The sequence below is a fragment of the Musa acuminata genome, chromosome BXJ1-10, assembly GCF_036884655.1.
Source record: "Musa acuminata AAA Group cultivar baxijiao chromosome BXJ1-10, Cavendish_Baxijiao_AAA, whole genome shotgun sequence".
NCBI classification, from domain to species: Eukaryota; Viridiplantae; Streptophyta; class Magnoliopsida; order Zingiberales; family Musaceae; genus Musa; species Musa acuminata.
This window is the reverse complement of record NC_088336.1, coordinates 13,279,558-13,295,752: the sequence shown is the minus strand read 5'-3', so window position 1 is coordinate 13,295,752 and position 16,195 is coordinate 13,279,558. Positions and strand designations below refer to the sequence as shown.

At 37.3% G+C, this 16,195-nt stretch overlaps 1 protein-coding gene and 1 pseudogene across 1 annotated transcript; both read right to left on the bottom strand.

Moving 5' to 3' along the window:
* LOC103999880 (large ribosomal subunit protein eL31-like) overlaps positions 1 to 6,280 on the bottom strand; it is a 50,637-nt pseudogene extending 44,357 nt beyond the window's left edge.
* A 5,258-nt stretch (positions 6,281 to 11,538) lies between these two features.
* On the bottom strand, positions 11,539 to 15,838 carry LOC103999879 (uncharacterized). Its single transcript, XM_009421776.3, has 12 exons — positions 15,161 to 15,838; positions 14,820 to 15,022; positions 14,544 to 14,741; positions 14,335 to 14,406; positions 14,031 to 14,126; positions 13,668 to 13,747; positions 13,513 to 13,588; positions 13,109 to 13,322; positions 12,824 to 13,023; positions 12,595 to 12,700; positions 12,435 to 12,524; positions 11,539 to 12,346 (listed from the first exon to the last, which is right to left on the bottom strand). Exons 1-12 carry the CDS (start codon positions 15,696 to 15,698, stop codon positions 11,562 to 11,564), a joined length of 2,658 nt encoding a protein of 885 aa, XP_009420051.2. The 5' UTR covers positions 15,699 to 15,838; the 3' UTR covers positions 11,539 to 11,561.
* Positions 15,839 to 16,195: the final 357 nt, after the last annotated feature.

The following is a 16,195-nucleotide window of genomic DNA, read 5'->3' as shown; positions in this document are numbered from 1 at the left end:
AACAGAAAATGGATACAAAATAATGGCTTCATATCATTATGTGTACATTAAATAGTTTGGTAAGAATTTTATTATAATCTTACTTTATGTTGATGACATGCTTATTCTTGGGAAAGATATGTCTAAAATTGACAGATTGAAGAAGGAACTGAGTGAGTCTTTTGCAATGAAAGATATGGGGCCAGCAAAGCAAATACTAGGCATGCAGATTTTCCATGACGGAAAAACCAAGATGATTTGGTTATCACAGGAGAAATATATCGAGAAGGTATTGGAAATGTTCAATATGAGCAATGCAAAACCAGTTGGTTCTCCTCTTGCATGTCACTTCAAGTTGTGCTCAAAATAGAGTCCGTCAAGTGATATGGAGAAGGAGAAAATGCAAAAGGTTCTTTATGCTTCAGTAGTTGGAAGTTTAATGTATGCGATGGTATATACGAGGTCGGACATCGTATATGCAATTGGTGTTACTAGTAGATTTCTTGCAAATCCAAGCAAAGAGCACTAGACAGTAGTGAAGTGGATTTTTAGATATCTCAGAGGGACTACTGTCCACATCAAGTTATGTACTTACTTTTACATGGAGAGATATAAATGAAGTCCACATCAAGTTATGTACTTACTTTTACATGGAGAGCTGTGTCATGGCAATCAAGATTGCAAAGGTGTATTGCTCTCTCCACCACAGAGGCAGAATATATTACTGCTGCAGAGGTTTGCAAAGAAATATTATGGATGAAAGAATTATTATAAGAATTGGGGCTAAAACAAAAAAACTATGTGGTGAATTGTGACAGTCAAAGTGCCATCCATTTATGTAAGAACCCAACCTTTCATTCCAAGTCAAAGCATATAGATGTCAGATACCACTGGATTCAAAATGTACTACATGGCGGACGATCAGCCTTTGGTTTTAATTTTTCAAATTTGCCTAGTGGAAACCTCTCCTTCCTTAGATGAATCTAGACTAAATCACCAACATTAAATTCTAAATATTTTTTGTGTTTGTTGGCAACTTTCATGTACCTCTTATTTTGCTTTTTTATATTTGCTTTAACACTCTCATGTAGCTTCTTTATCTGCTTTACTCTCTCATAAGCATCTCCACTAAATTGCTTAGTTATCGAATGAGGGACGAAATCCAAAGAACCAACAAGATTAGCACCATAAACAACCTCAAAATGATTCTTATCAATACTATGATGCATAGAACAATTGTAGTCAAACTCAATTTATGGAAGAATGAGATCTCACTACTTAATATTCTTGTCAATATAGCTTCTAAGTAAATTTCCCAAGCTTCTGTTTATTACCTCAGTTTTCCCATCGGTTTGTGGATAATGCGAGCTGCTGAAATTCAAAGAAGTACCCAACTTTCTCCAAAGAGTTCTCCAAAAATGACTAAGAAATTTTGAATCTCGATCAAACACCATAGTTCTTGGAATACCATACAATTTAACAATCTCCTTAAAATACAAATAAGCAATATGAGATGTATCATTCGATTTATTGCAGGGAACAAAATAAGATATAAATTTTGACAACAACAACCATGATAGAATCCTTGTTCCTTTGAGTTCTTGGTAGTCCCAAAATGAAATCAAGACTCACATCCTCCCATAGAGCATTTGACACAGGCAATGGAGTGTACAATCTAGAATTTTGACTTCTTGATTTTACTAAATGATACACTCGGCATTGCTTTACATGTCTCTCCATATCTCTAAACATCTTAGGCCAATAAAAGTTTAATTGAACAAGAGCTAGATCTTATCTCTACTGAAATGTCCACCCAAAACACCATTGTGAGCTTTATCTAGAACTACTTGTCTCCAAGAACAAGATGGAACATATAAAGCATTAGCTCGAAAAAGAATTCCATCAAAGAAAAACAATTGTTGAAAGGAGCCGAATTGTAATTCTACCACATTAAGCCAAAATCTACATCATTCTCATAAAGATATTTAAAAGTTTCAAATCCAACCACTTTGACTTTCATTGTTGATAATAAGGAATACTTTCTACTCAATGCGTCAGCAACTACATTTTAAACACCAAATTTGTGCTTGATTGTAAAGTTATAAGATTGTAAAAACTCCACCCAAGCTGCATGTCGCTTGTTTAGCTTGTGCTGATGATTAATGAACTTTAATGCCTCATGATCAGAATATAGGACAAATGGCTTAACAAGAAGATATTGACTCCAATGAGATAAAGCTCAATAAATGACATAAAACTCCTTGTCATACGTAAAATATTTCTTTCTCAGCTTTTCACTAAAAAATATAATGGGCTTTCCGTCTTGATTCAAAATAGTACCAATTCCCACATTAGATGCATCACATTTAACCTCAAATGCATTATTAAAATTTGATAGAACTAAGATAGGAGCTTCAGTCACTTTTCTTTTTAAAAGCTCAAAAGTATCATTAGCCTCACTAGTCAATTTGAATTTATCACATTTCAGACATTCGGTGATTGAAGTGACAATAGGGCTAAAACCCTTGATGAATCTTCTGTAAAGGGAAGTTAAGCCATAGAAACTCCTCACATCATGCAATAAAGCAGATGTTGGCCAATTGAGAATAGCTTTTGCCTTACTTTAATCCTTTATGATTCTATCTTTTGAAACAACATATCCCAAAAACACAACACTAGAAGTAAAAACATCACACTTCTTTATATTAGTATAAAGCTTTTGCTACCTCAAAATAAGAAAGATCTCTTTCAGATGATTCATATGCTCCTCTTCGCTCTTGTTGTACACCAATATATCGTCAAAGTAAACTATAACAAATATTTCAATGCATGGCTTAAGTATGTGATTCATAAATCTCATAAAAGTACTAGGTGCATTAGATAGTCCAAATAACATAACCAACCATTCATATAAGCCTTCTCTAGTTTTAAATGTTGTTTTCCACTCATCTCCGGGCCTCATTATTATTTGGTGATAGCCACACCTCAAATCAATTTTAGAGAAAATATAAACACCACACAATTAGAATAGGAAAACGATGGTCCACTTTGATTTTGTTGATGGTGTGATTGTCCACACATATTCTCCAAGAACCATCCTTCTTAGGCACCAACAAGGCTAGAATTGCACAAGGACTCGTGCTCTCCTGAATCAATCCATTTTCCATCAACTTGTCCACTTGTCTTTAAAGTTATCCATGCTCATTGGGACTCATTCTATAGGCTACTTTGTTAGGTAGAATAGCCCTCGGAATAATATCAATATGATGTTGGATGTCTCTCAAAGGTGGAAGGCCATGTAGAATCTCTTCCAGTATAACATCTTTAAACTCCTCTAGGATTTGTTTCATGATTGCTGGTGTCTCGTTGTGTTGTTCATTTTCCTTTACTACTACTAGAGTCATAACACGACCACCCTTGTCTAATTCACCTTTGCATTCATTATAGGACGTAAAAGTGCTAACTTCCTTCATTGGTGCACTAATTTCGGAAGGTTGTAATGGAGCTAAGAAAATCTTCTTTTCATTCACCTTAAAAGAATAAGTATGTTTGTAGCCATCATACAACACCCTTCTATCATAATGCTAAGGTCTTCCCAACAGCAAATAACAAGCGTCCATAGGAGCAACATCACACCATACTTCATTTTTATAATACTTGCCAATATAAAATGAAACTAAACATCTTTTAGTTATCTTAATGTCATTTTCTTTTTACAACCAACATAATTGGTATGGATGTGGATGAGGGATTGTGTCCAACTTTAGCTTCTGCACCATCTCTAAAGATACCACATTCTTAAAGCTGTCGCTGTCGATGATTACCAAGCACATATTGTCAAGAGAAGTACATTTAGTGTGAAATACATTTTTTCTCACTCAATTTTCATCCTCGGCCACATAAGTCACTTGCAAGCTACGTTGCAATACAATAGATAAACCATGATCTACATAAGTAACCTCTTCCTCATCTTCATCATATTTTGGTTCGTCATCGGCTTCATCTACTCCTCCATCACTATAATCTTCAACCAATGTTACAATCCTCCTATTTGGATAATCTGAAGCAATATGCCCAAAACCATGATATTTGAAGCATTTTCAACCACTTGTGGTAGAAAAATTAGGTATTTTTTTATTGTGAACAGATTCTTCACCCTTTTCTTGCACTTTCGATGTCACATTGCTTTGGATAGTAGGCTTGAAACTTTCTCCTTTTGTATAACCTTCTTTTGAACCATACCGAGAACTCTTTTCAAAGTTCTATTGCTTTTCAACTTTTAATGTCAACTTGCTTACATCATTTAAAGCGTAATATGGTTGCAATTGAACAACTTTAGCGATCTCATACTTCAGATCTCCTAAGAATCTTGCAAATGGTTTGCTCTTTTGGTTCCACAAGCTCTCCTTTTAACATTAGCTTATCTAATTCTGCTATGTACTCTTCCACACTAATATCTCTTATTGATAATTGTTAGGTAAATATTTTCTCTTCAACTCCCTCTTCATTTTTTCCTATGTCACGATCTTACTTTTTCCCTCACGTTTTCTTTGTTTTTTCAGATTTTCCCAAAAAAAAGATGCATTCTGTCTAAGTTTAAGTGACACAAGTTTTATCTTCTTTTGTTCTGGTGGTTCATGAAAATAAAAAATTATTTCCACAATATTAAGCCAATCAATAAAGTTATCAACATTAATTTTACCTTTAAATTCTGGAATATCTGATCTTGGGTTGTGTTTGTTCTGCCACTCGTCTTAGACTCCATGTCTTGCTCGAAATCTTCTCGACTCCCTTCGATGAGGAGGTGTATCATCATCAGAAGTAAATTCATGGCCATCATTTTTATGCTGGTTGTGTCTACTTTGAAGTTCTTCAATTATTTCATTTATTTCTTGTAGACTACGTAGCAATCTTCGTAGTTGCAGCCTCAATGACTCCGCATCATCTTCATGACAACTACCTTCACCAACTATATCTTTTCTATTCCGTCTTATCATCTATAATCTTTAGCTCTGATACCAAACTGATACCGGTGTGATGCAGAATGAGAGGCAAAGTAGAATAGAATTTGAAAGAAAACCCGATGGTACAGTTTTACGGATAGAAAATGTATGAACTCATGATAATACTTCAATAAGATCGAAAATAACTCACCACCAAGTTTAAAATCACAAAAGGATACAAAAAGTTCACCACCCCAAGGAAATTAAATAAGGATACAGAACTGAAAATAAAAGACTTACTACTCAAGGAAGTATTCAAGAGATACAAAGTTTAAGGGAGAACTCCAAGAGAGCTTCTGCCAAAATATCATTAGTTTTTAAAAAGTCATTTTTAAGCCCTAAACATCAAAATAAGTATTAGTACATGAAACAACCTTTCAAGGAATTTCAAAATTAAATGTTTTACAATTACGCTAACCAACTCTATTACTTAGTCATGAAGAAAAACACATTGAAATAGTTTTAACTTTATATAGGGAATATGTTGATAAGCTGTCATATTTGAATGGGTTGAGTTGAAGATTATAAGGCAATATTGTTGACTAAAAAAAATATCTTATCATCAACCATCAACAAGATCCATATGAACATATTATAATAAATTAGACACTCCCGTGTCATTACTAAAGTGTACAAAAAGCTATTAAGAATCTTAAATTTTGATTGAATCTATGATCAGTTGCTTGCCACAGAACATCTTAACAAGTAAAAAGGAATTAAATAGGTTATAACGACTGACATTTTCTTTAATATCAGAACAAAAATATCATAAATAATTAAAACTGATAATATTCTGAATTTTTTAATTGATATAACAACCATTCATTTAAGTCTACATTGTTTTGAACATTCATCAATCCATGGGCTTTGTCATCTACAGAAATGAATCTAATTAAGACAAAATTCCACTTGTTATAACTCTTGATACCACGAAGTGATTGGAACGACATGGAGTCAAACCCCATTTTTGATACCACCTCGCACCATATAAGGTCGTCGCTAAAACAGTGAATAACCTCAAAAAGATCTTGTTCGTCATCAGAGAAGACAGTGGCGGTTTCTTGGCAAGACAAATACTTGAGATGCGGCAATGGTAGATGTAAGAAGATCGTCATGCCGTAGCGACTTTGGGTAATCAATGACGCGTGCTGCGCTCCTCATCAAACACAACAGACGCATGGGGAAGCAACAGAGAAAAAGAGAGTGAGGTTACATCCATGCAAACGTTTGTGGAGATTAATCATGTACTCCCTCGTGACCACCACCTCTTTCCTCCCTTTGCCTGCCTTCTCCACCATCTTCTTTGTCGTCGCCGCCGTTGCTCTCTGCCGAAATGAACCCTAGCCTCTGCCCACAAGTCAGCCGGACAAACATGGATGGATGAGTTCAATAGCGATTGGATGCCCAAATCCCGAGATTACCCTCCTGTCTGTTGGAATTAAACTTGTTCAAGAGGCATAAAAAGGTTCAAGAAAAAATGAATTAAAAGTCTATAGAAGGATAAGTCAAATTGGTTATTGGTTCTTGAAAGGGTTTCTTGAAAGAGAATGATTCATCTTGAATATAATTAATATAATGTATCTTTGGGGACTATATAAACCCCTGGGTCATGAGTGAAATAGAGTTTCTGAAATTGTAAAAGTATTTTTCTTGAGAGAAATATAGAAGATTGAAAGCTTGTCATACTCTTCCTCTATTTTGATAACTCCATCCCCTCTTCCTATCAACATCAACATTTGGTATCAGAGCCAAGTTATGGCCTCTTCCTCAAGTGCTATCCAACTCCAGATCCCTAGATTGACAAAAGAAAATTATGACATATGGTGCATCCAAATGAAAGTTCTTCTAGGCTCCCAAGATGTATGGGAGTTTGTAGAAGATGGATTTGCTGAACCAAGTCCAGCAGAAGAAGGAGCAATAAATGCAGAAGGAAGAAAACAACTCAAAGAAAGAAGGAAGAAGGAGAAAAAGGCTTTGTTCACAATCTACCAAGGCCTTGATGATACAATGTTCGAGATCATCACTCCAGCAAATACTTCAAAGGAGGCTTGGGAAATGCTTCAAAGAGCATTCGGTGGTGTTGATAAGGTAAAGAAACTTCGTCTACAAGTTTTACGAGCCGAGTTTGAAAAACTACAATAAGGTACTTCTGAAACTATTTTTGATTACTTCTCAAAAATCATTTCTATTATTCATCAAATGAGACGAAACGGTGAACAAGTAAATGATCATAGAGTAATAGAAAAAATATTGAGATCTCTAGATCCGAAATTTGATTTTATTGCTGTTGCGATTGAAGAATCTAAAGATTTGGAAAAAATGTCTTTAGAAGAACTTATGGGTTTCCTTCAAGTTCATGAACAAAGGATTACAAAAAGAGGAGAAAAGAAAACTATGGAGAAAGCATTACAAATGAAGCTTACTCTTGAAAATAAATGAGAATCAAACTCTCAAAGAGGAAGAGGACGAGGACAAAGAGGAAGAGGAGGCAGAAATCAGACCAATCAAGAATCTCCAAACAGTGAAGATGTTGGAGAAAATTATAGCCAAAGAGGCCGAGGTTATGGTCGAGGACGTGGCCGAGGTCGTGGACGTGGCAGAAACTCTAAAAGGTCTGAAATACAATGCTATGTTTGCAAAAGGTATGGACATTACTCTTATGAATGTTATTATAATCCTAACAATCAAGGTGATAAGGCAAATTTTGTTGAGGAAGAAAAGAAGGAAAATCAAGTTTTGCTAATGAGTTATGAAAATTTGAAAAATGATCAGTCTATGACATGGTATCTAGATACAGGAGCCTCAAATCACATGTGTGGCATCAAAGAGCTATTTTCAGAAATAGATACAAGTTATTCCGGGAACATTACATTTGGTGATTTGTCTCAAAGACCAGTAAGAGGCAAAGGTAAAATTCTCCTTGAACTTAATAATGGCAAGGAAGTATGCATTTCATATGTTTATTATGTTCCTGATATGAAAAATAATATTTTAAGCTTGGGACAATTACTTGAAAAAGGTTATGAAATTGAGATGAAAGATATGGCTCTTTCAATTCATGATAAGAATAAAACAATGATATCACATGTGAAAATGGCACAGAATAGAATGTTTCCTCTGCATTTAAGTATTTTTGATCAATCAAATTGTTTTAAAGCTGATATTGAGGATATTTCTACACTTTGGCATCTTAGATATGCTCATTTAAATTTTGAGGCTTTGAAACTTCTAGAAAAGTATAATATGGTGACAGGAATGCCAAAAAATTGATCGCCCAACAAAACTATGTGAAGTATGTGTCATGGGTAAACAAGAAAGAAAGCCTTTCAAAGTGAGAAGAACAAAAAGAGCATGGCATCGACTCGATCTGGTGCACTCGGATGTTTGTGGCCCTATCAATCCAGTAACATTTGGAGGAAGCAGGTATTTTCTTACATTTACTGATGATCATAATGGCAAAACTTGGGTTTACATGTTAAAAGAAAAGAAAGAAGTTTTAAGCAAATTCAAAGAATTTAAGGATTTGGTTGAAAGACAAAGTTGTTGTAAGATTAAATGTTTAAGAACAGATAGAGGTGGTGAATATATATCAAATGAATTTGAAAGTTTTTATAGAAATAATGGAATTCTACATCAATTCACCATGCCATACACACCTCAACAAAATGGTGTCTCGGAAAGAAAAAATAGGACTATACTTAATATGGTCCGATGCATGTTAAAGGAAAGAAAAATTCCGAAAGAATTTTGGGGTGATGCTATTGCTTGTGCAGTTTATTTGCTTAACAGGTTTCCGACAAAGCGAATTGGCAATGTTACACCAGAAGAAGCATGGAGCTTACAAAAACCAAGAGTTGATCATTTGAGGATTTTTGGAAGTGTTGCATTTGCCAAAATACCAGAAGAGAAGAGAACAAAATTGGAGGATAAAAGTCAAAAATGCATTTTGCTAGGTTATCCAGAAAATTCCAGTGGTTACAAACTCTACAATCCTATCACAAATAAAGTTGTGATGTCAAGAGATGTTGAGTTTGATGAACAACAGATTTGGAACTGGAAAAGTGATGAGCAGCATAAGAAAGCTGTAGTTTCAGAAGAAAATGATATAATACAAGCAAGCACCGAAGTTGCTTTGCCAGAATCATCACCTAGATCAGCTAGGTCATATGATTCAAGAAGTCCAATTATAAGAAGGACAAGACCAATTCAGGACTTATATGATGTGACTCGAAGGATTGATACTAACAATGATGAACTTTCTTTATTTTATCTTTTTGCAGGATATGATCCATTAACCTTCGAAGAAGCTTATAGAGATGAAAAATGGCGACAAGCTATGAATGAAGAGATTCATGCAATTAACAAAAATAATACATGGGAGCTTACTACACTTCCAGAAGACCACCAAGCTATCGGTGTTAAGTGGATCTTCAAAACAAAAAGAAATGCAAAAGGAGAGGTGGAGAAATACAAGGCCAGATTGGTTGCAAAGGGATATAAACAACAATATGGAATTGATTATGAAGAAGTATTTGCTCCAGTTGCTCGATTGGAGACAGTAAGATTACTTATCTCTCTAGCAGCTCAAATGAAATGGAAGATTTTACAAATGGATATCAAATCAGCATTTCTTAATGGAGTTCTTGAAGAAGAGGTATATATTCAACAACCCCTTGGTTTTATTATTCAAGAACAAGAAGACAAAGTATACAAGTTAAAGAGAGCTCTTTATGGGCTTAAACAAGCCCCACGAGCATAGAATTCTCGAATAGATACTTATTTTATTCAAAATGATTTTTCTAAATGTCCACATGAACATGCTCTCTATACGAAATCTAACTCTAATGGAGATATCTTGTTTGTATGCCTGTACGTAGATGATTTAATATTTACAGGCAATAGTAGCTCCATGATTAAAGATTTTAAGCACTCTATGAAAAAAAAATTTGAGATGACCGACTTGGGCTTAATGACTTATTTCCTTGGTATCGAAGTTATCCAAGATAATGGAGGAATTTTTATCTCACAAGAAAATTATACAAAGGAGGTTTTAAAGAAGTTTTTCATGGAAGATTGTCATCCTACAGATACACCTATTGAATATGGCACCAAGTTGACCAAGGAAGGTGAAGGTACATACATTAATCCAACTTATTTTAAAAGTCTAGTTGGATGTTTAAGGTATTTGACATGCACTCGACCTGATATACTATTTGGAGTTGGTTTAATAAGTAGATTTATGGAAGTTCCAAAGACATCTCATTTAAATGTCGCTAAAAGAATTTTGCGATATATCAAAGGAACAATTGAGTATGGAATGTTCTATTCATCATCTAAAAAGTTGGAGCTCATTGGATATAGTGATAGTGATTGGGCCGGAAGCTACGATGATCAGAAGAGTACAACTAGATTTGTATTTTATTTTGGTAAAGCTACATTCACTTGGTCTTCAAAAAAGCAACGAATCGTTGCTCTATCAAGTTGTGAAGCAGAATATATAGCAGCTTCTTCTAGTGTTTGTCATGCAATATGGCTAAGAAGATTACTCCAAGAACTTCATATACCACAGGAGAAGTCAACCAAGATTTATGTTGATAACAAATCAGCTATTGCCTTAGCCAAGAATCCTGTCTATCATGAAAGATCGAAGCATATCGATACAAGATTTCATTTCATAAGAGATCATATAAAAAATAAAGAAGTGGAGATACATCATGTCAAGACAAGTGAACAAGTGGCTGATATACTCACAAAACCTCTTAAATTTGAAATATTTCAACAACTTCGAAGAAAACTTGGTATGCTGGATGGAACAAGTTTAAGAGGGGAGAATGTTGGAATTAAACTTGTTCAAGAGGCATAAAAAGGTTCATTGCATCAAGTGGGAGAATCATTACATCAAGAAGAAAAAATGGATTAAAAGTCTATAGAAGGATAAGTCAAATTGGTTATTGGTTCTTGAAAGGGTTTCTTGAAAGAGAATGATTCATCTTGAATACAATTAATATAATGTATCTTTGGAGACTATATAAACCCCATATGATGGGTCATGAGTGAAATAGAGTTTCTGAAATTGTAAAAGTATTTTTCTTGAGAGAAATATAGAAGATTGAAAGCTTGTCATACTCTTCCTCTATTTTGATAACTCCATCCCCTCTTCCTATCAACATCAACACTGTCGCCATTTGATCGTACGGTTTACCGAACGATACTAATGCTCGATTTAATCTGCTGTTCAACTCTCCGTTACCAACAAAAGATCCAACTCACGGAAAAGATCTGTGGCTTGTTGGTTTTGTTACACAAATCACAATTTCTTTTTTGTTCTCTTTTTCTCAAATTTGAAGAAAAAAAATCGAAATTGGTTTACTATTTGTTATCAATTGGATTAATAAGAATCGGAGAAATAATTCAAAGGTGCAGAATTTATACATGAAACCAGAGCTTATAAAAACTTAGTTTTCCGGAGTCAACACTTCAAAAACTACAACCGAGCATGACTTATTAGTTTTAAGAAGAAGAGAGGAGAAGGAGGAGAAAGACAAGTCAAAAAGTCTTGGGAAGTCAACCAGCTGGAGTTCAAATTATAATGTTGAAGTAGGTCGTGTACGTTTCATCTCTAAGGCCCAGCAATGGCTGGAACAGAAAGCTTCTTCTGGTTCCCCTTGCCGTGAAGCTGATAGGGTGATACTTACTCAGACCTTGCCTGAGAGTAAAGCTTGCCAATCTCCCGAGCGCAGCACCGCGGCGACCGGCTTTCTTAGCTTGGCAAAGAAGCCTAACACCATTGCTCGAAGAGCGATCGTGATGTACAAAACAACCAGGCATGCTCGCCGACTCCAGCGAGATAGTGTTCGAATTCCCATCCAATCCTTCAACCACCAGAAACTTTGATGCCTTTCTAGTGTTAGAATTCCTCGACGTAACGGCAACGACGAGCCTCTTGCCGGGCCCTTGGTGCTGCACTACTTTTCCTGGGAGATCGAATGGTTCAAGCATGATGATTTTGCCGATGATGCTCTTCCGGGAAGGGAATCGTGATGCTTTCTGGTTCCCGAAAACAAGTCTAAATGTGGCTTGGGCAGCTGCGTTTGTTCCAAGTTGCGGTGATGCTTCCATGGTGAGCATGCGCTTCTTGTCGTAGGTGGAGGCATTTAGATTCGAAAGGAACAAAGTAGCATCGGAAGTCTCTTGGGTAAGAGATACAAGCCTTGTTCTATGGTCATGTGGAACAGGCAATATCCAATCTGAGAGCCTATGGTTGGCTTGTTGGGTTCTCAAATCCCATGTGCCACAGCTGAGCCCAACAAGAAGGTATGGTCCAAACAGCAATGCCTTGAGTGATGAGAACTGGGGACGATCATCTGCAGAAATAGAAAATTGAAGGTTGTCTCCCAATAACAAGCATTTGGGGAGGATATAACAAGCTACAGGTTGCATTCAGCAACTGACCTTGAATGGCTTCTGTTCTCAACCCAATTGGCAATGATAAGGTCAACTGGTCTTTTCTGCTCCAGCTCTTGTTGACGGATAGAACATTTCCTGCGTTCATCAGCAAACAGTTGGATTAGATTCTCAAAGTTTGTCAACACTTCAAACAACAAGTTGATACCTGGAGGAGGTACTGCTACTGTGTGTCCATTTATCGTAGCTACTGCATCATGATTATAAGTCCAAACCGGTATCCGAATGTTCAGCGTGGAATTTTTAGATACCACCTGCAAAATAAAACTTGATCGAAGTTCCAGAGCTATAATGATCACCTTAAACTTGTTTCTTTCCCTCTCAATACTATATATTACTCCTGAATTATTTACATAAGTGGAAGTGGAGTTCTTTACCTTGTTTGTCGTAGAAACCGTATACTGAACTCGGAAGTAGCGATCAAGTGAAGAAACTTGCTGTGCTTTCTGCTGTAGGACCAGTTCTCCTGAAAGCCAATTAACGGTGCTGGAGATAAACTGAATGATATATAACGTTGGAGTATCACCCTCTTCCTCGAAATAGATGGAATCACCAAGCTTCGAGAATGACTCAATAGCTGAAACAGAAGAGAATTTGAAATGTCAAGCCACGAAAGTAAACAGAAAAGCCTCAAGTTCAAATGTAGGCGAAGGCAGCAAAACCTGTTCCATAGCAACACCAGAATGATGTAGTAGGGGTTCCCCAGCCACCTTGAGCACTCACTGCTTTTGAACCTCCAGGGTTCATAGGGAGAAAATATATCATGATTCCTGGCTCCGTTCCTCGTTGAATGCTTAAGACTCCATTAGTTAGTGCACGTTCATAGTGATCTGCATATGCCATTTCCTTTGTCCATCTGAACAGGTTGCGTGAGACCTGTATTATTATTACACATGACTGCTTTTAGCTTTGATTAGATTTCGAGATTTTGGTCTCCATAGCAACTAGAAATAAAAAAATATAGTAACCCAACTCTACAACTTTCTTTATACTTTACAGGTGAAGTGCATTTATTATTTATTACATACTGTAAGGATTATATTCATCATGTGCAAGTGTGACAAACCTTTAACAGGTTATAGGTCGTGCAAGATTCTTCAGTGTTCGTCTGCAAGTAACTCGCTAAACGTTTCGGTTCTTTCCTGCACGTACAAATGAGATCAAACATCGAGATGTAATGGAGATTCAACGTAGCACAAATATTTACTACCATTTATTTACCAATGCTCATCAACTGTCGTTCCACCCGTCGCATATCCATGGGAGGAGTTGACGATATCCATAAATGTCATTCCAATTTCCTATCATTTAAGATCCCATGAGGTTAAGAAAGGATTTGAGAAACTCGTATACAGATCCATATACACGCTTAGAAGAGCATGACATTATAACATTATAATTGATATTATCGTTAAATGTGTAACACTCCTGATTAGTTTCACATGGACAAGATTAATATTGATTTATAAGAATTGATAAGTATATTATTATCAAATTTAATTTAATTATTTTGGTCAGTGGTTTAGATCAAACGAAGTTGATAGGTCAATTAACCCATCCGATCCGAATCGTGACAAAATATACCTTATAGAGAATATCTCCGGTTATTTCATATCGCCTCTGAGCCCCAATCACTATTGGAATGTGTGTATTACCATGTAGTCCGGAAAGGAGATCAGCCTGCAAAACAAGTTACCCTCAATTCTGTAACATCATGCATGCATGCAATCCTCAAATCGAAAGGACTTCTTGTGCTGTGCAAATATGATATCAGCAGCCTTATCTTTTCTCAGAAAAATATAAAAGAAGTGGACAGAGAAGTAAGATATATAGTTTGATTGAGGACATATTTACTTGCTTTCTCACAGTACTACTTACTATATGTTACCTGCACTGCAAGTGGTCCGAGGAAACATGGTTTATCAAAAAGATGTGCCAGCACCAAATGTTTCTTATTTCTCTGCATCATCATCAGTTCATATTAGTAAGCCAATCGGCTCTTCTGCCAGAGGTCCAGAGAAGGAACAAGAATCCTACAACGAGATCCTCATTGACAAGTTATTGTAAGCAGACAATGAAATCTTCAGCGACATGTACCGTGATTGTGTATAGCCTGTAGAGGACATCATTCATGCCACCAGTTTCCTCGTTCATGGCTGCCCAGTGCCAGGCAATAGAACGCTTCTTGATATTGTTTGCCACACGGTTGCCAAAGTATTTAGCCATCCAGACCGCCATTTTTAGTGCTTTAACGTTGTTGGCATTCACGTACTGATCCACCAGTCCATTCATGATCTGTACATTACATGCAGCAATGAATCAGTAAAACCTGTGTGTATATGTGCATTCTTAGTGAAACCACGGTCCATGTACCTTATGGATCGTGTAGTAGGGAGCCCATACGTATCGCACTTCTTCATAGATGTCAAACTCCGACGTAGGGAAAGCTGAAAGATACCCAGTTCCTATCTTCCTTTGGCACTCATCAAGTGCCTCAACTACTGCGTTCATTCTCTCACGTATTGTCTCGTTCTTAGTTGCTGCCCACATTAACGCGGTTGCACTCATGAAATGCCCTGCAGAAAGTTATTTCAATCAGATGATAGTATAAATATGTGACTATAAAACATCATGTATACTATCATGAGATTGAAGCGACATTAACTATAATGTGGATTTATAACAAGGATGGTCTGATCGAGTGAATTAATTACCAACAAAGTGACCCCGGAGCTGCCCGGTAGGTTCCTCCCATCCTCCATAAGGTCTGCCGGGTGTCGGTAGGCCGGCCAACTTACGGAAGCTCCAAACTAGCCGGTCCACATTGAGGAGCAGCAGGTACTCCAGATTCGTCTGCTGGGCTCTGCCGTGAACGGACTTTGGATCGATACGCACATCATGAAGAGACATCTCTTTCAAGAACTTGCTGCTGCCTACGCCGGCCGCCGAGGTCAGCCCGGGCTGCCTCACGCCTCGGCCCAGCATGGCCCAGTCGAGCTCAGTGACCTCCGGCGGCGTAGCCTTCCGCGGGAGCAACTTCATCCACGTCACCTCGTCGCTCGGATTCAGATGGTAGCGAGAGAGGAACTCCGTCTTCAAGGTGTTGTTATGGCCGAGGGTGGCCTGTTTGTAGTGTGCGGCCATGGGGACGAAGCTGTAAACCACGTTGGTACACTGGTTGGCCGCAGCTGGAGGGAAGACCACGGCGGCCAGCGCCACGAGGAGTGCAACGAAGGCGAAGAGATTTCTCATCTTGGGCTTCTTTCTCAGAGCTGTAAGGAGAAGAGGAGAAAGAAGTCTGACCAGAAAGAGGAGTGAAGACGGAGGAGGTCAGTGCCTCAGTGTTGTTTATATAGCTCCCCCCATTGACGCTCCTGTATTTACTCTCTAGTACCAAACGCCCAGTGACCGTTCGACGTAATGACCTACATGAGGTCCCGTGCGTCTACGAGAGCCACCACCTACCGACTCCAGAAATCACTCACATTGACCGTTTCCTGCGATTTCCTACAATTAACTTACTGCTAGTTTTCACCTGCAGTTGAGGGAAGCTACTGCTGCTCCCGTTGTTAAACGACCACTCCAAAAGCCAATTTCTAACTAATCAACCAATTCCTCGGCCTCTCCTCTGTTTTCTCTAACTAATCAACCAATTGCATCGTCTATCTCTCAGCCAATTTCTCCTCGCTTCTGAATCTTTCTGCCTCCCTTAAACATGCGCGCGCACGCACACACACACACAAACAATG